Genomic DNA, 25,291 nt, shown 5'->3' with positions numbered 1-25,291 from the left:
GATTTTTTCCTTTCCTATTACTTCAAGAACTTTCACTTAAGGGAAGGGCAATTTGAAATCAGGAGTTGTTTATTTCTGGGTTTTCCCACCTAGTATTTTCAGACCGTGGTTGACTGCGTGTAACTCAAACCACGGGAAACAAAGCCATGAGTAAGGGGGACTGCTGTATTTAAATTTATATCTGTCCTTATCGTTTCCTCCCCGTGTTACTATAAAATAACGTTACACACCTGATTATTTGCATTGTGGTTTCTACCTTTCTCTGGGTACCCTGCAGTTGCCTAAATATCCAGCCAGTCCAGAGTTAAATGCAAACGAAGCAACTACCAGAATTACAATTTAACGTGAGGATGCGTTTAAAACCCAGTGTGCTGTCTGCCGTGGGGAATTACCTTCAGACATCACAGCCGCCCACCGTCATTCATCCATCCACAGTGAGCCCGGAGGAAACTCGCTGCCGGCGCCAACCTGGTGACAGCGGGCCAGTCTCCTGCAGTTGTCTGTCCACAAATTACACGTTCCGTCTATTCCACGCCAGCCTTCCAAGCAGACCAGTTAGTATTCTTGGTGTCAGATCTAGAGGCTGGGTACCTGGGAGCATATTAAGTACCTTTCCTTTGTTGCTCTGAAAAGTCCCTAGTGAAGGTGGTCCCAGTCACACTCAGCTAATAACCGGACCGCCGATGCTAAGCCCGCAAGGGTCCAGACCACGTCCACACTGAAAGCACAAGTTAGAACGGATCAGAAATGTGATTGTGGGAACCGTTACTGCAAGTGCAGAAAGTATTGTGACAAATAACACTGTTTTCTAATAAATGATTTTCAAAGTAATTAGCACAACCCTGGCTGTGAGGCGGCCAGCCGGGCAGCCTATGAGAACAGTAATATCGTTTCTAGAATACTTCTTTGCGGTTGAGGTCAACTCCAATCACTTACTCTGGGCAAGTTAGGCTCTGGGTCCTTTGAGGGAACCACAGTCCACCTCTGCCGCGGCGCTGGCTGCCCGGAAGCTGCGCTTTCACCCAGCAGCCTCCTGTGGTTGGCAGCACCCGAAAGGGCCCCGCCTGACTCCGGGCCAGCCTGTCCTTCCTCTGGCACACCTGCATGTCGTCCACCTTCCAGGTGACAGCGTTGGCAGACTTCCTCAGTCCTTCCAAATCTTCATGACTTTGTCCCAGGATTTCTGGGGGAGACAGGAAGTCCTTTGAAGTACTGAACGTGTGATGACAGGATTCAGTTAAGTGGGACGCAGGTCACGACCTCAGACCCGAATTCACAGGCTTGACAAGCCCAGGTTCAAAAGGACCCTGCTTGCTTTTGGGGTCATTCGCATTGTTAATAAAGCTACATGCAAAGCTGTAGGGCAACTTTAACCGGGTAGATTGCTGGATCTTCTTCCAAGGAGGTTTCATCTGGTTTCAGAGTTGGGGTCCCTTGCTCTGACAGAGGACTGGGACTTAGAGGGGTCTGGAAACATCCGCGTGATTCCCCGACAACAGAAATGAAGTGGCTCCCTCTGACTCAGTCCAGTCAGACAGCCTTTGCCACTCCTGGGGCGCCGGCGTTTGCAAAAGGAAAGACTTAATTCAGCTCATCCAGACAACATCAGGAGACAAAATCCTCACCTTCCTGGGCCCTAATTCCATGAAACGCAGCTGCCACCAGGTTCCTGGGAAAGCTGGTCAGGGAGAACTTTCTGCGCTTACCTTGGAGTATAGCTGTAAAGAATTCCGTTGACAAATGCACATCTCTTTTGTATTAGGTTTTGAATAATTTTACCTCTTGGCAGGTGTCGTAAGAGTTTAGTGCTGTGAAAACCCTCTTTATTCAGGTGATTTTTGTTGACGACGAGCTACCGATATCGGAACAGGCTGTTGTGAAGCCCTAACTAATCAGCCATCAGTTTGACATGAGATTTTTTTGGTTGTTCTCATTGGTATCAAAAGTCCTGTTTTCTAAAAATTTTGATCTGTTGTGTGACAGACACCAAACATGTATTACGGTATCTGTCTTGTCCCAAACCAAGAACTGCACCTCTAGTAGCTACTATTAACTCTGCTGCTTGCACTGACTTCATTCCAGACAGAACATAAGCCTCCAGAGTTTCATGGGAAGTCACTACCGCGAAGGAGGCCATGCCTGAAGCAGACCATTCTCATTCTGGGTACATGACCCATCAGCAAACGTGACCAAACCCGCATTTTAACTGGGATGCGTGATAATCGTGGGGGGTGGGGCTCGCATCGCCTCCCATCACTGTGCTTCTCGTACAGTTATGACGGGCTACTGCATCAGGATCTTATAAGAAGGTAGCTGGGTCTAGGAGACTGCACCTCTTCCGAGCACAATATTGGACTGGACTCTAGAAAAAGCTGTCAGTTTGATGGCACACTGATGAATGCTGGGTTTTACGCACGTGTAAGATGGCTATCCTAGAATATGGGACATGCAAATAAGGGACCCACGCTTTCCATTCTCTTCTGTCACAAAGGTTTGTTACAACGCAGGGAGGGGGTGGGTGCTGGGAGACAAGAACACTTCTTGGGGAATGAAACAGGGGGATAACATCTCTGGCCTCTGCTTGTAGCTCTCTGGGTGCGACCCTGGGCCCTGGTAACCAATCTTTCCTCTTGCCTGTAGTCACCTTCCCTCTCCCTGCCCCACCCTTGTTGCCTGGGAGAGAAGACTGAAAATACCCCTGTAGAGGCGATGCAGCTTTTCAGCCCGCAGGCACCTAACTCCTACTGAAAACCTTCCCTGGGGAGAGAATGCACTGGGCACTCAGTGGGAAGAGACATTCCAGAACTCTCACTCTGTTTCCCTAGGCTCGCTGTCGGGTCTGTGGCGGTGGCCCCTGTGATGGTGGCAGCTACCAGCGGGTCAGCTCACAGGCAGGTGTCATGTTCAGAGAACACAAGAATAATGCCGATTATGGACCCATGGATGCTTCCGGAACAGCTAATCTAACCTTTCAACTTTCCATTCTTTTGTTGCTCTTTCCAATTTTTACTTTATACTTCATTATTCTTCATAATGAAAAGACACTGAAGAGTGACTAAAATTTTAATATGCATATGCTAATGCCGCCCTGTATCCATGGAGTGCTTTTTAATTTCCGAGAGTGCTAGAAGCCTTTACGGAGAACATCCATAACTGAAACTACTGCAAAGCCCTGCAATTCAATAGCACAGGAAGCCCACGCCCCAGCGCGAAGTCTCTCCTGGAACTGGTCAGTCTGGGAGTGGAAGGAGGATTCTTTCTGACAGCAGAAACACCAAACAGAGTTTAGTCTTTAAACACGAGAAATACTGAAAAAATATGAAGCGCTTACTGACAGGGCTGGCTTTTAAACTGGTTAATTTAGGGAAAAAGTAATTTTGTTGCATCTGTCAGAATTGACCCCCTCACCCTGGTCGGTGTGGCTCAGTTTGTTGGAGCGTTGTCCTATAGACGAAAGGGTCAAGGGTTCAGTTCCCGGCCAGGGCACATACCCAGCTTGCAGATTTGAGCCCTGGTCCAAGTGTGTACAAGAAGGCAACCAATCGATGTTTCTCTCACGTCTCTCTCTCTCTCTCTCTCTCTCTCTCTCAAAGCAATGAAAAAAATATCCTCAGGTGAGGATAAAAAAAAATTTTTTTTAACTTAACCCCTCAAAATTAGCCAGAGTTCAAACATTAGCCATAAAATATGTATGCATACTTGTAAGAGACTCAGTCGTTCCATGAAACCATCTTCGGGTAAGTGCTGTGAGAAGCTTCTTTTATACTTAGGAAGGAAATTTCAGTAGCTCAGGCTGAAAGAACAGAAGGGGGGAAAAAGCCAGCCCTGCAAAGCAGCCTCTGCTCTCTCACTCTCAACAGGCTACCTTGAGCAGAAACCTGTCGGTGCGCTGCAAAGATTTCTATCCGAAACGCCTCACTGTTTACTGAGCTGGAACAGAAGAGAGTGTCCCCTGGTTCTCTGAAAATGCACCCGCCAAGATGCAGCAACCATGCTTGTGTGCACTCCCGTGGAAATGGTTGTGCCACTCAACACTAAAAGCTTTTCAGTCGTGCGGCGTGCCCTCCAAATTGGCGATCCGGGCTCCTGTGCTAGTTGCACACTGCTGTGGAAAGAGGACGCCACTGTTGCAAAAATACTGTAGGTGCTAGAATGCAAGCTCCGGAGAGGCTGGACTTTTTCAGTTTTTCTACCTTCCTGCTGCTGCTGTAGGGCGAGCACCTGCAGCAGAGCAGCAAACCATGGGCTGCAAGCCAGAGCCCGCTGCCGAACGTTTTCAATGGCCCATCACCAATGAAGGGCTTTCACATGTTTAAATACTTGGAAAGTAGTTTTTAAAAAATATCGTGACACAGGACAATGAAATGACACTGAGGTTTTCGTGTCCGCTCATAAAGTCTCGCAGGAGCCCAGCCACGCTCACTTCTACACATCTGGGGAGGGCTGCGCTCACGGGGCACCGGCACTGTTCAGCAGGAACAGACGGCTCACAAAGCCTAAGATACGCCCCCCAGTCTAGAAGAGACAGAGACACCAGGGGCCGGGGGCTGTCCAGACTTAAACCCGTACCTCGGGAGCAGCAGCCCCTCCCCATCCGTAGTAAGCCACCAGCCGAGGACCCCAGCCACGGGAGCGAACCGAGCTGCGACTGGGCTGCGATTCCACTGAAGCTCACTCACAAACATATCGCTGGGGTAAAACATTCTTCCAGGTGCATAAAATTAAAGATGAATCTCTCAGTTTTGAGTACAGAAGTATGAAATTACTTACGCTCGCCTTGGTTCTTTCTCTTGAAAATCCTGGACTATTTTTTTCTTTTTAGGGGGTTCTTCCAAAAGGCTCCTTCCTACACCTCTGGCCACAGACCAGCGCTGACAGTAGGGCAAAAGTGGGGCACACAGGGAACCCATGAAATCATCCCCAAAGAGTGCAAATACTCCACACAACAGCTGGCTAACCGGGCTGGTGCTTCTTTCTTTGGTAACTTTAACTTTGAATTCCTGAGTCCTCCTCCACACACAGGTCTCCTTCAGAGCCTGGGCACTAGGATCACTTCTAAAACTGATGAAGGGCCAATGACTCACAAAGAAGCAAGAACACATTCAAACCAAAGCAAATGAAAAGCTCTCTTCATCCTCGTATTGAAAGGCTGTGAGGGCCTCAGGTAAGATAAATAATTGCAGGCACTCACACGGAGTGAGTAAAGCGCAAGGTCGACTACAGCCTTTGTAGAGTATAACCTTACTAACAGATGAGAGTATCACTCTCAGTAAGGAGAATTGAGAGATAAATATGGAGTACATAAGTTTACTACCCTTTGCAAAATCATACAATTTCTTAGTGACAAAGTTGAGACTGTAAACCTCACCCAAACTCCGTATTAGCCCCTGTAAAAAAAAAAATATTGATTTGAGAGCGAGAGAAAGAGCACTTGTTGTTCCACTTAGTTATGCATTCCTTGGCTGATTCTCGTAGGTGCCCCGACTGGGGATCGAACCTGCAATGTTGACATATTGGGACGACGCTCTCTCTAGCCAATCAGGCTACCAGGCCAGGGCCGCCTCTTTTCTTTTCAAGTGATAGCTGAACAGATCATCGTGATTTGTCCTGTGTACTTCTCCAGCTTCAACTCACATTAGTGGCTTGCATTTTGTTTAGTGTATGCTGAAGCTATCCCTTATCCCTTTAATTTTTGATATATTTTTTTTTAGATTTATAGAGAAATTGCAAAGAACTGAAGAGTTCCCATACATCCTACACCCAATATCCTCTATTATTAACATCTTACACTAGTATGGTACATTTGTTACAATTATTGAATCAATACTAATACATTAGTATCAACGGAAGTCCATCCTTTATTCCAATTTCCTTAGCTTTTCTCTAACATCCTTTTCTGGCTCAGGGTCCCCTCCAGGATACATTACATTCAGTCCCAGAGCTTTAGGCCCCTCCTGGCTCTGAGAGATTCCCACGGTCCTTGTGTTGGTGACCCTGACAGAGCTGAGGACTGGTCAGTTAGTGGGATGTCCCTCGGTAGGGTTTAGACCGGGGTTATGAATTTTGGGGAGGAAGATCCCAGAACTAAAGTGCCATATTCATTACATTGTATCGGGAGTACATACTCATGATACACGACTCAGAACTTTTCTCGTTGACCAGGTTACGGTAATGTGTCGTTTCTCCACTGTTGTTTCTTTTCTTCTTCCATACTGTGCTCTTTGGAAGGAAGTCAGTGTGCACAGCCCATACTTAGAAGTGGGGAATTATGCTCCACGAAAAATTTCTCTCTCCTTTCCATTTATTCATTTAACCAATCATTTATACCATTTATTTTGTTCCTGTGATCGCTCCAGCTTGGGTAGGTAGGAGCTGGTCACATCTTTCTTCTTCTTTGCTTCCCTTGGTCTTGAATGCCCCCTTGCTTCTCAGGGTTCAGCTGAGATGTTACCTCCTCCAAAAAACAAAAAAACAAAAACAAATCCCCAAACCACCCCACTCCCGGACCTTTATCTCCTACCACTCTAGGTTATATGTTTTTTCCTACATATGTCTAAAACTTACTTCTGTTGTGGTATTTATACACTGCATGCTTCCCCATCTTTGCCACTGGACAATAAGCTTGCTGAGGACAGGGACACCTTCTTTATCTTATATGCCTCGTATGTATGTAGCACGTGGGATCTCGAGGGCACAAAGCAGGAGCTCAACAAATATTTCTACGATGATCATTATGGTTTCCTCTTTAGTCCAATATCCTAACGTATTCCTCAGAAGCAACACCCAGCTGGGAACTAACTGCTCCGGGAGGAACTATAGGTGCTACTATTGTGCTAATCGGTCACGTAACACATCGGCTCCGGATCCAGGTCAACATTTCTTCATGTCTCACTCGTAAGCAAGCCTATTTCCCAACTACTAACCCCAGGGACATTTGTATAAGTCCATTAAGGGCAATGACAAGTCACCTTTAGGTTTAGAACCACAGGCTAGGTAGCTTCAGCCGCTGCTTACCTCAGAGAAGTGGCGTCCCCAAGAGCACACAGACATTGGTCGTGAGGTGCCCACGCGACTTACTGCGGGGTGAGGACTGCACCACCACTGAAGAAATACATCTGCCGAGTTGTATCCTTTGTCGTCACAACTTATGATGAGGACATGCCTTTAGATTAATCAAGGCCCTTTCCAGACACAGGAGTTAAGAACATGGTAAACCATGAAGCTGGAACAGTTTCAGGTTGGATTAAGCCCCCGTCCGAGCCCAAGTCACTGTGAACTCTTGTCTGGTCGCCTCCCTAACTGCATCCTGCCCCCTCCCTATCCACAGCAAATGAGGTCGTCTTCCACTCGACCTTCCTTCGAACTGCTTTCATAACAAGACTCAAATTCTCAGTCACGCCCGGGAAGGCTCCACAGGCCCAGTGGGCTCCCCTGCTTCTTCAAACTCACCCCATACTGTGTCTTCCTTGCCTAGGAATGCCAGCCTTGCCCACCTTCCTGAAGCTGTGACTCAGTCCCATAATTTTTCTGATGTCTAGTAACTCCGTCTTCTTACAAGAACTTTACAAAGTTCTTCAGTCTGTCACGTTTCTTAGGCGTGCAATGTGTGCCTAAGAGCACAGGCAACTTTGTCTAGGAAACCCCACAAATCCCCTGAAAGAGACTAGATTGAAACACGAAAACTCAAACACTTTTTGAGGTAAAAGGGGTTTTTTTTGGTGTTAAAATGTACATTATCTTTAAGATTTATTGTGTTATTTTTCTAAGAAATAGTAATATTAATTTGATATTGACATTCTACAAAGACTACCGCAAATTTAAAAATCGTTTCCCACTATTTACAAGTAGTTAAACCAAAAATTTAAATAAAGCACTGCCTTCTTAAAATAATAATTCATTCAAAAATTGAGTCCCTTTGATAACTAGATACCTTATTGAATCCTTCCAAACATATGAAAATTAACATGACCCCACAATTTTTTAAAATATTTTAAAAAAATCACACCAAATAAAATGCCATAATCATCTGCTTCTATTTGAACACATTCAAAGAGGCATCAACTCCCTGCTTCCTATTCTGATGATTTTCTGGACATGCCTGCCTGAGTGAAGTGCTTCAGGGAAGAAGCTACATGTGAATGTCCCTCTGCACAAGGTCACTCATTAGTCTCGGAAACAGGTCGGCCAACACTGTTCTGGCCGATGACGGGAGTAACTTCCCAACGACAGTGATCTTTCCTCTCAGAATTGAGTCCAAAAGTTTATTAGGTTCTTAACTCCCAGAAGTAAGATAAAATTGTGAAGCTGAAAACCAAAAAATCTCACCTAAATTTGAGGCAAACTCACTGGATGGGTAAAAGCGACCTAAAGTGATGGGAGACTATCTTCAGCCTCTATGAGTCCCGTGTAAGGGGGACACTCAGACACTTGGCTGCGGAACAGGGATGTGCCCGAGGGCAGTGTGTTTTCGTCCCAGCGGCGGCTGGAGGGTGTGGGATGACGTACGCCATCCACACAGTCACTCACACAAGCTTCTCCCAGCGTCTGCTTTCGGAAAGTATGTGGCGTTAATTCTGTTGGCGTCTTTTTCTAAAAACTGTGCAGACTTTTAAAGTAGCTCAAACAGACTGCTTCCTCTTACTTTCACTTGACCTGCTACTCTCCTAACTTCTGTTTACAAACGGGAAACTATTTAGAAAATTAACTAGACAATCTAAGAGATTATATGGCTTAGAAATTTCTCTTCCTCTCTGTCAGGCCCTAGCAGACTACAGGTCCGAGGGCCAAATCCAGCCCCCACCTGTTTCACCGCTACGCCCCCTCGTACGTACTGTCCGTGGCCGCCTCCCTGCTGCGGAGCCGAGCTGCAGAGCTGCGATACAGATCACGTGGCCCGCAAAGCCTGAAATATTCACCATTTGGTCCTTCACAGAACCTGCTGTCAGCCCACGCTCAGCCCGGGATGGCAGTAATGGCCACGACCGTGGGACCGTGTGATGTTACGAAGCAGGCTGACCGGCCTGCATTTAGGGCTCCTGGTGTGCATGTGTGACACTTCAAAGGCACAGGCAGAGACACCTGCCACAGACTGACATTCTCTTTCTCTTTGAATGTGGTCTCAAGGAGTCAAAACTTTAGATCCTGGTCAGATCCAGAGGGACTGAGGAGTACAGTCCTTGCTGATGGTATGAATCTGGGCAGAGAATGAAGAAAGGGATTCATTCACAGGGAAGTTACGAACCTTCCCCCTACTGTAAACATCAAACTTCACTGAAAGGGATGCATATACTTTTATATTTATATGTTGACATGCACGATTCCAAAGAGGTCGGGAAACACGGACTTTAAACATCAATTCATTGGTACACTGTTCTACAGTCCATGTGAGCTGCCACCTCCTGCCACGATTGACAAAAAACTTTCCCAGTTCAACTGTGGCTCAATAAACGTTTATTCTTTTTTGTTATGTATTTTTATTCAAAAGAATTTGTTTCCCTATCACAAAAATTAGATAACCACACCACCAGCAGCAGCCAAGCCCATAGAGTTACACTGATGGTGGGCAGGTTGCTGGCGTCCCCAGTGTCCCCACGGTCCTACAGGAGGAGGAGAAGTAAAGGAAAAGACGCTCGAAACAAATCCAGACCCACGACGACGGCCTCCTCTCACTCACTGTCAGCGGCGGGCGCGCCCCGGCAGGACCGAGTGCCGCTGAACTCGAGTAAGCCCTTCCTTCATACCAACTCCAGCACCTAATTGGGGGGAAAAGGGTCAGTTTAATAAAAACAGTTTTAAAATATAGAAAGAGTTTTATAGATCTTTACTATATTGTGAATAGAGAACTAAATCAGGAAAACTTCTCCTAACTGCTAAAATGCCGAAGAATTTGAAGGAATTAGACATTAATCCTTACTTTTAAGATTAACCTGCTTTTGGTTTCAACTCAGCATCTGGATGAATGCTTCAGATCAGTTATATCCACAGTTAGCTAGAAAGCCTTCCAGATAAACTACATTAAAACACGTGAATAAATATAGTGCCTGATTCATAACATAAATACATTTTTGGAATAGAGGCAGGGTGGGGAAAAGTAGGTTTACAGTTGTATTCACTTTTGAATAAAATACTTAATAATACAAGAATAGACTGTTTCATGTACTCTTGTATTTTTATTATTTATTATCGTATTCAAAAGCGGATACAACTATAAACCTATACTTTTGCCCCACCCTGTATATGTTGGTACCTTTCCACATTCTTAAGAGAATTTTAAGCACTGCTATTTAAGACTTTAATCTATTTACTTCTCCCACTGATGAACAGTTTATAGAGGTCGAGGTATCCAGGACCTAAAATCTTGCCTTTGCCCAATGCTTCATAATTTTCTAGTTAATCATCTGGTGTCGAGATATTCTGCTAGTTATTAAAGCAGTACTTTGTCATGCAAGAAAGGTAGTATTGCTAAAATGAAAACTGAGAAGCAGCGATGCTGGGTTCTGAAAAGAGTAGAAGAAATGACTAAGAAGGAACACCGAGCACGAGGAAGATCACCCGCGTGTCAGACAAACAGTGGGAGGCGGAGCCCGCCACTCCAGGCAGCACAGAAGGGAAGGAGCCACTTCACCCCCATTAGCGCTCCAGCCTGACCCACCCCTGTGCCCCCAGGGGTTTCTGTTTTCACTGTGAGCAAGCAGGCGAAAGAGGTCCATCCTGTTGAACAGGATCTTAGAGTTGTCACTAAGATTCTCCAAGTATGTACTTCAAGTTTCTGTAGATACTTTAGCCATCCTAATTGCCTCAAAGGCCAAACTTACAGAGTAATAAGGTGCAGCTATTCCAATAAATGGCTTGCAGGAGCATAAGATAAAGGGAGACAGAGACTACAGAGATCCACTTAAAACAGAGATCCAAGGCCTTCTACCGTCTTGCTTGAGGCTTCCAGAACATAACACTGATCAGTTCAAAGCCTGCCTTTCATTTAAGCCGTCCCTGGCTCTCTACCGGGGCTTTCCAGACACAGAAGCTAGCTGCATAACAAGGAGTACCGTGCAAGGTAGTCTGACCGGCTCACACTGCAGGTCTGCTTCCAGCCTGCTCCATTCATCTGCAGGATAGGGGGTTAGGCTTGGATTGGCTCCCTTGCTTGCTAGGGCATTCCCCACTCAGGATGAGGGGAAGGAAGCCACGGCAAAGCTAGTATAAATGCTAAGTGGCAGGGGAAAGAGATACATATTTTTTAAAAAATAAACAACGTCCTGTTATCTCTATATTAGCAGAGAACATGTAGAAAGAACTGGTATCCAGGGTGAGTGCTGATCAAACCCCTGTACTAAAAACCTCCTGCAAATCGTGGTTTGTTTAAAAAAGCTCATTGCTTAGCTTTAGCTCAGGATATATGTGTCCAATGTATGGCGCCCAGGTGCTAAATATGCACTGGTATAATTAGATACACTTTTTACTTCCGTGTCCTAACCACAAAGACAAGTAGGTGGGAAACTACATCTGAATTTGACACTGACATTGGGTGCTCAAAGACATATAAGTCTCAGATTATACTAATGGCAAGATCACACAATCAAACAATTTTCGACTTGACACTAGAATACCTTTTCTTCCCTTGGCAACTGATGAATAATAACCTACTTGCCGGGGAAGAGAAACATGAAGAAGAATAAGAGTAAGATATCTCTAAATCTGGTGAGTGTCTCAGCATCTCCAGCTACATCTTGGACCCTGCCCACTGAATGCCCTGAGGGGTCGTTGTCCTGGCGTAGAAGAGGATGAATCACAGGGAATGCTGAACAGTCTTCACCTGTTTGTCATTCTGACCACCTAGGAAGCCATTCAGCATTCACACCACCTCTAACAAGGTGCTATCACCTGCTCCATAGCTGCAAGCTACTGATTCTTTTCCCTGTCAATCAAACCATTTCCAAACACACAGAGAGCCGTGATTTGGAAACACCTCTAAGACGTAGGCCCACTCTGTATTTCCCCATTACAGCTGTAGCCCATTACAGTCTAAAACAGAACTGACTTTAACAGGGAGATAAGGTGAACAGCTTACCTTAATTGTACCCTGACTGTTAGCAGCAATCAGCACATTGGACTCCTGGAAAAGAACAAGAACTTTTAAAGTACAGGGAAGGATTTTCTGGAAGGCAGGCCAACAGAGTAACTTCCTATCGTTCTTCCCTTCACCCTAATAACCAATAGAATCTAAAGCGGTGAACCAACTTGAACATACTTTTAACCACAAACTTTAAATACAAAATCCCTTATTTTGAGGAATAAGTTTTAATAAAAATAATAAAGTTGAAGGTAGAATAGGAAGTTCTCAAATATAAACAAAAATAAAAGAAACAGATTACTACTAGAAGGAAAGCCAAGAGAAACAAAGACTGAAATGAAACACTAGTAAAAAGAACTTGAGGAAAAAGTGCACAATCCTTTCCATAGCAAACTCCCCCGATTCCTCTCCTCCCCTAAAACACCAGGAACCAGTGTAGGTGCTGCCCGACTCTCCGGCCAGCTATCTGGTGTCGGGAAAACAAACAAATGCGAATATTCATGGGGGAGCAGGAAGGCTATCTTTCTTTTAATTATTCTATCACTGAGTATGTGCATTTTAATAATTGTGATTACTTGAAATAGAATGCATGTGGAACATATTTTTATATTCTAATCTTCAGGAGAAAACCATTTCTCTGGCAAGCAGAAGAGTGGGAAAGCGGGCAAGTCTGGGTTTACCAGAGGGAATCGCGTTAAGCAGGAAGAGCTGGGATCGGTCTTCTGTCGGAAACCAAGTCTAATCGGCTCTGGAGCTTGGAGGTACGTAAAGGTCTCTCTGCTTTTCGGAGTAGGCAGCTGAAAGGAGGTAAACAGACTCAAAACGGCCCTAGAAGCCACACAGCTGGTGGAAAGACCAGGTCCAGATAACAGCCACGAGAAACAGGCAGAGTGGTGAACCCTCATGACAGCTGGGGTCTGCACTAACGTCCCACCTGCTTCACGGCCAGGAGAGGAGGAGGAGAAAGGAAATTCCTGATCTGTACACTGGCAGAGGCGCGTCCGCTAAACCGGGGTAAACGTCAGTCTCTCTGCTGTAAGGACACTGTGCTCTACCAACTTAATGCATTTCTGTTTTCAACTTTCCCGTTGATTCCTGGCAGTTACTTTCGGAAAACGCTCATGTTTTTGCTACTGGTGTGAGAGGAAACAGTTTTTCCCACTGTTGCTCAGATTTTTGGTACCAGACTGTTCTTCAGATGCAGTCGGTGGTGGTAACATCCATGGGTCCTCGCTGTACCGGGAAGGAACAAAGCCATGTGTTCTCGGGGCGGGCATGAGAACTGCTGACGGTGGGGCTTGGGACACGCAACCTCAACCAGGGCCCCGGGCACACTGCAGACCTTCCACTGCAGCGGTGTGAGAAGAGCAGGGAGCAGGGAGGTCGCTCTGCACCCGCAGCGCCCCCACGTCATAAAACTCAGGTGAGAGGCGTCCACCCTATATGCAGGGGAAAGGAACACCCTCACCACCAAAGACAAAGGGATGCCAAGAAGATTCCAAACAGGCCGTGCGAAGTGCCCCCAAGTTGTACCGGTGACCTCGTGCTTCGTGACCTACCACGTTTCCGAACGCCCGCCCACCCAGCACCCAACACACGGGCCTGTTTCTCTGGGTCTCACTTCGTTCTGCAGGCTCCCGTGTCCCATGAAACTTAACTCTGTATGCTCTTCTCCTGATAACGTGTCCAGTTCAGTTTTCAAACCCAGCTAGGGACCCAAGAGAGTTAAGGAAAACTTTTTCCTCCTCTACAGTGGTATTTCCCTAGCTGAGGTTTTTGCTTAAATCAGCACGTGTGTCCTTGAAAATAGTAACACGGGCAACACAGTATTCACTGTTAGAATTAGTTTCCACATCTGCTTTGGACCCAGAAGCTGTCGACACCTTCCAGAAATGAAGCCACGGCACTGACCGACCTAGTGTCTGTGTGAGGAGACTCCAGTCTCCGAGGAGCCAGGCCACCGTCGTTAGACACGGCAGTGACCCCAAACTGCTCCCTCTGCTACGGGAACACACAAGGAGAGGGTGGCGAAAACCTTATACATAGAGCCCACAGCTCTACCTCCTTCTGCCATTTTCATCCCAGTCACCTTTCAACACAAAGGAGGAAGGCGGCCAAGCCTGGGACAGATGAGGGCAAGCCCTGTGGTAGGGAGAATGGAGCCACTTCGGCCAGTCCCTGAGATGATCACATAATTCAAACTTCTAATTCGTAGTGGGAGGAAAGCTTGGAACAGCATGGGATGTTATCATATAGTATGTTATTTACAGCATGTAAATAACAGTATGATCTCTACATTACGAACAGTAAATAAGCTAAATAACAGTCACCACGTAAGGGGATGTGAGGTCTGTCCCATCACTACACTAAACCCCAGAATACATCTGATAACTATCCAACGAAAAGAGACAATGTTTTTTGTAAACTCAGGACTACAATACCATTAATAAGTGCTGCCACATTAGATGTTCCCAGAGGATTAACACTAAACATCTTCTCCTGTGGGGACAGATAAATATCTCATGTACAAATAAGCCAACACAGGAAGTGACTGCCCAGCTGAAATGGTCTTTTGGGACTAACATATAGGTGACAGGGTATCCTAAGAATTCTTAGAAACACTTAAAATTTCATTAGCAAAATTCTATTAACAATAAATGAAAGAGAAGTAAGTCTCATATCCCAGTATGCCCCGTCCTTGCCAAGACCATGAACTTATAAAAAATAAAAGGATTTAGGATTAAGCTATCCTTCAGATAGCCAGGCATTGACTTAAGGTAAATTCATTTCTGCAACAGAAAAATAAAGCCAAGTATTATAAGTGGTAGTGCAAGGAGACTTGATTTGGGGTGGTGAACACACGATACAATATACAGAAGATGTATCATAGAATTGTACCTATGTAATTTTACTAACCAATGTCAACCCCAATAAATTCAATTTAAAAAAAAGAAAGGTTGCTTAGAAGTTGCCCATAAAGCCAAAAACCCCCCAAAACCCCAAATATTTTATACTTCAGCATAGAGGTATAAAATTGGCAAGTACAAGGTTATTACTGTTGGCTCCGAGTGATTTTGCTTGCGTTTTGAATGGCTAGTAATTCCTAGCTACAGCTGAAGTCTGCCAGAGCCCGAATGTAAGTAAGTTCTGACTCAATGAGTTGTTTTTACTTGCTAAGTGAAATAAAAATGCTACCCAGTAATTCTCATTTTCTCCCTCTTTGTTGGAAACTGACAGTTTTGCTACAAACTCCCCTAAAGGTTAAGCTAACACTGCACTTAATATCTTCTTAATATAAAGAGATTAAGAAAAGATAATGGTAAAAATTAGATGCAAGTCTTAGAAAAACAGAAGAGTCGTACACAGAAACCAACTAGCACCCGCTTCAGTCTTCTCTTTGCTGGCCTGCCCAGAAAAGTGCCATCGTAGCTAACATGAAAATCCCAAGCAAGCTGAGAAGTAACAATTATTCACCTAGTTTGCAGTTAGAGGACTTATTCCTAGGGATAGACATAATCGGTTTTAAATGTGAATTAATTTTCCTATAGGTTTAGACATGTAAAAAACGCAAACGATTTCCATTTCCGGCCATGGCAGAGTAAGTGGAAGGGATCTGCTTGCTCCCTTACCAACGAGAAAACTAAGGAAAATGTAGGAGAACAGGGGACAGCGAGCAGGGCAGGACTGTAATTCCTGCGAGCAGGGAAACAAACGAGGCGAGCCCTGTAACTGCCCTGGCTTTCTGCTCGCAGGCAATTTCTGGGCCACACAGCAGAGGAGTGGACCCAGCAGAGCACGGAGGCATGCAAGTGGACCAGAGGACAGGGCATCTGCAGGGCAGCCAGAAGTTGTGTGGCCAAGTACCAGATTGTCCTATGTCCTCCCTGCATCCAGCTTTCATTTTTTTCTGTGAAGCCCTAATCTTTTTAGTAGGCACCCAAAGGAACTTGTGTTCACCACCAGGGAATACATACTATAAGCTGCTCTTAGGGGTGAATATGGGAATACTTAAGAACACAGGCACCAGTCATAAAAGACTAGCACAGCTATACCACTATATAGCTGCCTGTCCCTCATTTTGGCATATCCTTTGCATAAAAGCAGTTCCAGTTCTATCCAGTCTTTAACAAAGACATAGTAAATACTCATCTTAATGGGATTTAAAGTTTATATAATGAGGACCAAAGTCTGAGCTTTCATAAAACCTCAAAGAGCAAAGAAAGATGTGCAGCTGATGGCACTGGACACAATACTCACCTGCCCTTACATTCAAATAAGCCCAACTTGAATCAAGATCATCAGCTTTGATTTGCTGTATGTGAGGATCACTGGATTCCTATATTCACACGCCTGGTTCGAGTAGAAGCCTGCTGTTACCTACTAGACAGACTGGATCTTGTGCAGGAGAGAGTCGTAAGGGGCATGCATGACATTACCGGAAGGGGTGAGGGTACACAGGTAGTTACATGGAAGCATCTGGCAGCAAGCGGACTCAAAAAGACAGGGGCACTGCAAAGGGTTTAAGACCACCGGGGAGAACAGAGCGAAGACTACCACACTCCCTGGCCTTGGTCGAGACAGCTAGAAACTGGTAAAGAGCTGGAGGACACCTCTCAAGTACAACGACACATGTGCTGAGAGAGCTTCGTGTTCATGATTTTTAGTTGAAGGTCATTTTAGTGAAGGGTCTTGAGTCTACATTTAAATTTATTATGCAAAGAAACAGAGCAAAAGTAATGCAAATAGAAAATGTTAAAGTGGTTCATTAAAATGAAGACCAGAATAGACTGAAGGACTTCTAAAGAGCCTAGGAAAATAAGGCTAGTTATTCAACAACTGTCTGATGTAACACCCACTCCGAGTAAAAACTATGGGGATTTCAGAAGCACAAACAGGACTCTCACACAATCAGTTATAAATAAACCCACAGCTGCAGCTTGCTTATTAGCACAGCCTGGTGCTACATATCACACCTCGGAGCACGAGAAATGCCACTGCCCCTCCCTCCCCGCCCCCGCCCCACCCCTCCCATGGCAGAACACATTCCTTGGAAAACTGAGATTTCAAATTCATTACTAAGAAGTTAATACTTAATAGCTGGCTTTCCCCCTGGAAATGGTCATTTCTGAAATTTGGATACAGTAAAAGATCACATAAACTGTATTTTGGAAAAAACACTTTAATAATGACAAATCAATCCTTAATGAGAAAAACTTCATGGAAGCCACCTCTGATTAAATCCTTCACATCTAAAATATTGATTGACTTTTACTGATAACCCTTAACTAGTTAAGCGAATGTGGTCCCTCAGAAAAATGTTTCTATGTTCATTCCACTTCCTATCTGTACTTCCTGAAACACACAGTACCTATTTTTAAAAACCGTAAGATTCCTCACAGTTAGGATGGTTGCAGAAGGAACCTCACCTGGTTGTCTATTAATAACCCAGCACACTGGGGGGGGGGGGAGGCGGGGAGGAAGAGGAGGGTACAGGAGGGAAAAATGGTGACAGAAGGAGCCTTGACTTTGAGTCAAGGAGCCTTTGACTGTGAACACACAATACACAGATAACACGTTATAGAGCTGTACACCTGAAACCTATGTCACCCCAATAAATTCAATGAAAAATTTTTTAAAGAATCCAGCACACTTAATCAGCAGAGACATTAGGCAAAATGGGAACGAGGAGAGCAGGGCCTGGGGCGCAGGGTTAAAGGCCGCGTGGAGGGGAACGATCGGGCTCAGCCAGCGGCGCTGCGCCAGACAGAGCCCCCCATGTCCGCGCAGGACCGCGCTGAGAAAGGGCATTTGTGTTTGTCCACGCGGGGCCGTGCAGGCTCTGAGTTTGGTGTGCGCCATCACTGCGGAGCCTTTCGTATACGCACCCTTCAGTGCGTTCCAGCAAGTTAGGGAAAAGAAACAGGTCCGGAGAACCACTGAAAGATGCAGGACACCCGGACTCGGGGCGAGGGCCCCTCAGGGAGGAGAGGCTGTAAAGAACACGCGTGAGGGGAGGAGGACGGAGACACCCTGCAGCACCACGCCCATCGCCGCCCCTCCTTCCCTCCCTCCCTGCCAGGGCTCTCCGACCCCACTCCCCTCTCTGCACAGCACTCAGACACCACCTCCGCACGCCCGTATGCGAGGCCTTGGGGTGCTCTCCTGCGGGAGGCTGGGGAGACACAGGCGGGCGCAGGGGCGCGTCTACCGGGCGGAGCAGTTCCGGGAGTTCGGTTCTGGGAGTTTGGTACCGTGAGCGGTGCCGCAGACCGCAGTGGAAACGGCAGTGGAGGTAAGACAGGGAGGGACCTGCATTGCGGTTGTCACAGGATTTCCTGACCCTCTTAGAGATTCAGTTTCTTCAACCATGAAACAGATCATCTTGGGTACTTCACAGAATTTTTAAATAAAAACTCAAAACACAGTAAAGTACCTAACCAAAGAAAAACAGGCATATTACAGCCACTCCCCAAAATACATGGCAGTCGTTCTTATTAAAATACCCCAATTTCTTCCACTGAAAGGTCGGTTGTCCCAGCCATTGCTACTACTGCACCGTTCTAGTCACCATGCTTACAGTCTTATGAAATGGGGACACCGTAAAGGGGGCTCTCTGGGGTCAGCAGACTGAAAGTGACCCTCTCTCTCTCTATTTTTGCCAATGAGGGGATCAAAAAGCAGCCCAGTCTATTCCTCCTGATGCTCCCTTTAGAGTTGGTCTTCACAACCTCTTCCGAAGTCACCAACACCCAAAGGGACCTTGCAAAGCCATCTTTATGTGGTTCCAGGTAGGGTCTGAGATCACACCTGTCACTCCTGTGAAATGAACGGGTAGGTGGTAGTTGCTGTTGGAAACACTTTCCCCCTTCTCAAATGGAAACACTACTGGATGGCTACAAATTCCTGCAGGTGGGATCCAGACTGGATGGGACAGGGACGGGATCTCTACGTCGCTCTCCCACGTCATTCTAAGCTATTTAATAACAAAGTAAGAGAACTATGTATCCCACAAAGAAACAATGACAACAGCAATGAAGGTTCCTGGGTCTCACCCTCAGAAACTCTGACTTATGAATAAGTCTGGGGTTTAGAAATTTGCTTTTTAAATACATATTCCAGGTAATTAATAATTTTGAGGTAGATATTAATAGACCGTACTTTGAAAAACACTAGTACAGATGTTGAAAACTATCTATAAATGCAGAACTCAGAGAAAGGAGAAATATGAATTTCTCTGCTTCTGGTCAGGGGGCTGGTGAGGAGGGAAGAGGGAAGATTTACTTGATTATTATTTTTTAAAAAGAATTTATGAGTGCTTATTTACCAGATCCCATGCAAGGACAAGGGAATACCAAGATTAATTGGACAAGAGTTTTAACCCAGGAAAGCTATTAAGTTCAGTGAGAGTGATTATGCAAGTGAAAGTTTATTTGTAACACTTACACAAATCTATATAAATTTATTTGGTTAAAAAAGATAGCATATTCAGTACTTGAATCTGAATTACACAAATGGCTCACAGAAATTTACTCGAAAAGTTAACTTCACTAATGGAGATCTATGAGAATTTCAGATAAAGTGGAGTGGGAGGCTGTGAGCGGGCTGCCGTCCACACTGGTGCAGTTACGCGTCCTACCAAAGGCCCGTCCTTTCACCCTCTCATCCCCACGAGGCACTGGTCACGGCAGAGTGAAATACGGGAAGTCGGCACAAGCGCACAGAAGGCAGTTTTGAACTTTCTGCCCACATCATCACAGGACATGGTACCCTCGAAGGGTTCCCGAAAGTGGGGGTAGAGTGGGTTAACACAGTGACAAGTTAATTCTGACAGTGTTGGCTTTCACTGCACGTGGAAGCGCAAGTTCTTGAACATGACACATTTAAAACAGTATTTCCTGTTTATGAGGTGATGGTAAGAAGAAACGAGAACTGTCCTTCTGAGAGAACTTTGTAAGATTTAGGGAAAACTATAATCGGTGTATTGTGAAGCAGGCGATTCCTGCCACCAGAAGTATTCGGCAGGTTTGAAGAACGCCCCATGATATAAATCGTTCCTACAATGGAAAGAGGTAAGGCTAGATCAATCTCATGGCAGCCATCCACCCAATCAATGAACACTACTGCTTTTGTGGCTATAGAACTCAAAGGGCTTCCGGTCTTATGGCATCACAACGTACATCAAACGGAAGGGCGGGAGAGGATATCTGGGCACAGCAGCAGCAAGGGCAATGTAACAAAACCAAACCAAACCTACGGTGGGGGGCTTGAGGCTCTCTCAGCAGTTCAGCGTTGCCGGCTGTTCCGTGTGCCTGTGAAGTGGTAGGTGACCCTGCTGGAGGGGTGGGGTGGCCTTATGAAACAGGATGTGAGACATCCCACAAGGAAGCTTGGCTTTTATTCTGTACCCAATGATCGTATTTTTCCCTACATGTACTTCAGCATATGAAACCAATTCAAGCAGTATTTATTTAAATCTTTTAGAGAAAGAAAACGATATTCAATATTCACTCTCCTACCACTACTAACATGGAAATTTGTAGGAACTAACAAAAGATAAACATCTAGAAACCAAAGTTAAATCCCTTCCCTTATCAAACTACTTTGGATATTTTTAAGCAGGGTGGGGTGATAATACAATTTTAGGTTAACAGCATAATTCAGAATGCACCCCCAAATTAATGTATTTCTTTTCTCTCTTAAAGAAGGCAAAAGAAAACACCCAACAAACGAAACCCTGGGAGCCTACAGGTCTGTGTCAGTCCTGGGCTTCGGAACTAGTGTACTTCAGAAGGACAAATGTTATTTTTAAAAAAGTAATCCATGAGAAAAAAATTGTAAGACCCTTTGTAACAGAGGTCAAATTCCATTACAGTACCTATAAAAATGACAACAATAAGTACTAAAAATGTCAACTAACAGACCCATTAAATCATATTTCATTGTTTTCATGACAATATTCACCATAAAATATGTAATGCAACAAGCGTTTTCCGGAGGTGGTCCATACAGCACTGGACTCAGGCTAAGGAACAGTTACACTTCATGGAATTTACTTAACAAAGAAAGGAATTCCAGGTTCACTCCAGTCTTCCACCACCTGTCCGCCTCCTCTCTTTCCCACTCCCCCACCCCCTCTGGTGTGGACGCTAAGGGAAGGGGGGCCCTCGGGAGGAGATGGGAGCCACCGTCTTCCAGGAAGTCAGGGTCCACGCTCGGAATCTTCTTTCCTTCCACGCCCAAGACAGACAAGAGTGCATTCCCATTGGCCCTCTTCCAGTCAGGAAAGTTTTCTAAAGTGTTATAAACCATCCGGCTAGAGGAAAGAAGAAAGGAAAGGAAAGATAAAAGGAAGAAGGGAACCAGAAATGAAGAAAGGAGAGAAAAAAGAAAAAGATGCTCCTATGTTGTCTTCTCAGTATTCACTGGAGAAGTTAGGATAAGAAATAGCTAGTAAGTGTGGGAGGTCAATATATAGTAAAGGTAGCTTTAAAAAAAAAAATTAAAGGAAAAAAGACCCCATCGTATTTTTTTTGCTTGTGTTTCTTCCTGAGGGAGTAAAAGAATAGCAAAATCTAACAGACGGTAGCTACTCCTAATTACAATTATTCCCTCCTTTGCAGATGCTCAAGAGCCATTTATGCCTCTTGGTTACAATGTGTAACAAATCTCTTTCCAGTGATAATATGAATCATCTGTTCCCAAACTTGATTGTTCATATAATTTTCCAAGAAGACCTGAGGAACTTTTCAAAATGCAAATCTTTACCCTCCCCCCTTCCTCCCCCATGTAGGGGTTTATGCGTGCACCTGAGAGCACAACTGTTCTGCTGTATCTTTTTTAAAGACCCCAGGGTGACCCTGATGACCACTCAGGTCTGCAAATCACCGCTGTAAATACATTCTATTACAGACGTCTTCTGCACTTTCACGGAAGTAGGCTGGCTTTTCACACGTGCTTTAAACTCCCCAGTACTTGGTGTGATGTGACGGTTTCTACACAGCATTTACTAAGTCAGAGAGGAATGCCTGTCTCTCAGATAGAAGCATATAAAAACTGGAAAAACAGATGTTAAGTCTCTTTGAGAAAAGATGTATTATCTCACAACACTAATGCAATGGGGAAAGGGAAGAAGGAAGAGACTGTAAATCTAATAAAAATATTAAGCCAATGATAAACACCAATTCCCCTACTGCTGCACATACTTTAAACTTTTCATTGCTTTTGAAAATGGGCAAAAGCCCCGAGGTCATATCCCAAGGGGCAAATGGCAATTATGAAAAAATTATACAGTAGCAATGAATGTTCACGTCAGGAAACTTGTCTTAAGTGATTCTATTAGAAGCACCTCCCACCTCTACTCCAGCATTCCCTTGGTTTCAAAAAATACTATTTAATTAATTATGCAACAAACAAGATAAAGGCCAAGTCCGAAGGACCATATCATTCATTACGAGAATTATGTATTAGCTACACATCACGTGAAACGATTTGCTTACTGCTAGAAGTAATTTAAAAAAGAATGACGTTGAGAGCAAATACACAGAGCTCTTACTGTAAGCTCAGAACTATTCTAAACCCTTTACATCAACCAATGTCAACCGTACGCAGACCCGAAGAGGCGGATTACTGTTGCCATCAGTACTTTACAGACAGGGCACCGGAGCCCAGTGCAGTGAGGGACTCCAGCAAGGTGCAGACGTATGAGTGGGTGATCTGGTTTGAACCCAGGCAGCCGGGCCCTATGGTCTGCGCTCTTTCTTACTCAATACACCACGATGCCTTTTCTTCCAAGCAGTTTGCAGGTTAGCACAAAATGTGTGACACGAACACAAATAACAGTACAAGGCACCATTCACTCAGCAAATACTTTATTCAATAAGTAGAAATCCTGAGAGATGTAGGTAAAGATTCTCTTAAGAACACAGTTTTAGTTAAAAACACTTTATAGTGTTTCATCGTGTAAAATTTAGTTAGAAATGAGAACAGGGAGAAAGAATACATTTCATTTTATGACGACGACGTTTTTACCCAACATGGCTGCCACGCTGTACAGTGTGGGCGGCCACCGCCGAGGCCCACGGCAGATTCCACGGGACTGGGTTTCAGGGGGGAGATCAGGGAAATCATTATCCTGACCTGCTTCCTTCTGGAGTTACAGAAATGTTTAATATGATTGCCGGTGTTTCAAGCCACACAGAAAATATCCTCCCTTAGTAACTAAAACTTGCCCGGGCTGGTGTGGCTCAGTGGATTGAACACTGGCCTGCAAACCAGAAGAAGGTCACCGGTTCGATTCCCTGGCAGGGCACATGCCTGGGTTGTGGGCCAGGTCGTGTGAGAGGCAACAGACTTGATGTATCTCTTGCACGTCAATGTTTCTCTCCCATTCTTTCTCCCTCCCCCGGCTTTGAAAATAAATAAAATCTTAAAACAAACAAACAAACAAATCCTTTTCCTGAGGACAGAGTATACATTTTTTTAATCACTTGTGAGGAGCTAAGGAAGTCTTAAGGCTCCTTCACAAGTACTGTCTTTCCCCATTAGCTATCCACTGAGAACTGGTGACCCCAGACGAGGTAACTGTGCACGATGAGGTTCGGTGTGGCTAAAACAAAGACGAGGGTACCTGCAGCCTCAGCGTGCGTCACCAGGGACCCAGGATCTGCCTCCAATAGAAACGGTGTCCCTTTACACAGACACGGTCACTTAAGACCCGAAATCATCATCTGCATTCTTAAATCAATGTGTTATATTTCATTCCAATAATTTCAGCTACTTGTCCTGCCACAGGAGGGTCCACAGACACAGAACGTATATAATTTCCTTTACCTGACTCCAGTCTCTGACTGAGGCAGTGATGATAAAACAGGTACTACAGAAATAAAGAATAGAGAGTACTCTCCAAATTTACCTTAGCTTTGTAGCACTATTTTCAAGGTGAATGTGGGATGTGGGAGATTGTAGAATAAATGTGAATTACTAATACCAAGTTGCCAAAACACTATGATTATAAAACAGTATCTCAGTTGCACGGTATTTCCCCTGCAAGCAAGAATTTCTTAAAAAAGACAATTATCAATATGTAAGTATACAATTTGTGAAAAATCAGAACTAATGTTTTAGAAAACTGCTTATGGAAACAGTTGATAAAAAAATCACTATTTGTACTTTTCGAACGAGGTATTTTCAAACTGGCCAAGTGCTGGCGTCATACCCCACGTCTGACGGGTGTGGGGAGGCTGAGCGCTCGGGCTGGCGTGCGGGATGCGCAAACAGAAACTCTTCTGGAAGGCAAACTACCCATTTTAATTAAAAGCCTTAAAGCTCTTCCTTAAACAGATAAATCTTTAAGGTTCACTTGAAGAGAATTCATTAGAAATCCAAAGATTAACTGCAAAAATATTCAAGAAGCATCATTATTCACAGTAGGAAAAAGTTACACAGTAGTCAAAAGTAAATGTGAATATTCTCAACAAAACAATGATTTATCAGTTATGGTAAATCCTTAAAGACTAGAATAATATGTAGTCATTGAAAATACTCTTTTCAAAATATAATTTAGACCTGGGAAATGGTCATGATAAAGGCAAGAGGCAAAGAATGTATGGTAATATATAAAAGACTCAATTTTATTGAGAGAAAGTACCTATTAATAAAAAAATTCCATGAAGATCGATTATATTAAAATGTTAATATAGGTTATTGCCCTAAAGTGACAATACACACTTTTTCTTTGGATTTTTTGTTTTTCTAAATACTCTAAAATATACATGTGTTCATTCTAATTGTTTCTTTGGGTAAGGAGCTACTATAACAATCATTAAAAAAAAAAACCCAACTAAGAAATAATGTCCTCAAATGATGACATTCTCCTCCTCCACCAAAGTGCTCAGCAAAAAGATTCACTCTGACTCCACACTCTTACTATAAAGCTGCAAAAATTGTCTTTAAATCAACTCTAAAACTAAAAGATACTCATTTAGTTAATGAAATCAGACCATAACCCTACTGCCTTTATATACACATGCCCTTTGAATTTGAGGATTTAGGAGCGAAGGATGGAAAGAAAGAAGAAAAGAAGGGAGGGAGGGCGGGAGGCAAGGACGGAGGAGGAAATAAAACCTACGTTAGTCTCTATGCTTGGCAGGAATGATGAGCACACGGGGTACTTTAGAAAGAAAGGTTGGAACCAGAGCTGACGTGGACTGTTGATTAGCTACG

At 44.5% G+C, this 25,291-nt stretch overlaps 1 protein-coding gene across 5 annotated transcripts in view; it reads right to left on the bottom strand.

Annotated features, from left to right (window-relative positions):
* Positions 1-9,427: 9,427 nt before the first annotated feature.
* COP1 (COP1 E3 ubiquitin ligase) overlaps positions 9,428-25,291 on the bottom strand; it is a 111,155-nt gene continuing 95,291 nt past the window's right edge. For all 5 annotated transcript variants that reach the window (XM_045189354.3, XM_053914455.2, XM_024553187.4 and 2 more), the window contains 2 exons: positions 12,068-12,112; positions 9,428-9,752 (listed from right to left, as the gene is read on the bottom strand). In XM_045189354.3, the coding sequence (XP_045045289.1) occupies positions 9,735-9,752; positions 12,068-12,112 (63 nt within the window). In that variant the 3' untranslated portion in view covers positions 9,428-9,734. The remainder of the gene's footprint in view (positions 9,753-12,067; positions 12,113-25,291) is intronic.

This window comes from Desmodus rotundus, chromosome 12 (genome assembly GCF_022682495.2).
Source record: "Desmodus rotundus isolate HL8 chromosome 12, HLdesRot8A.1, whole genome shotgun sequence".
In the NCBI taxonomy this organism is placed as follows: Eukaryota; Metazoa; Chordata; class Mammalia; order Chiroptera; family Phyllostomidae; genus Desmodus; species Desmodus rotundus.
The sequence above is the reverse complement of the archived record's forward strand: the minus strand, read 5'-3'. Positions and strand labels throughout refer to the sequence as shown.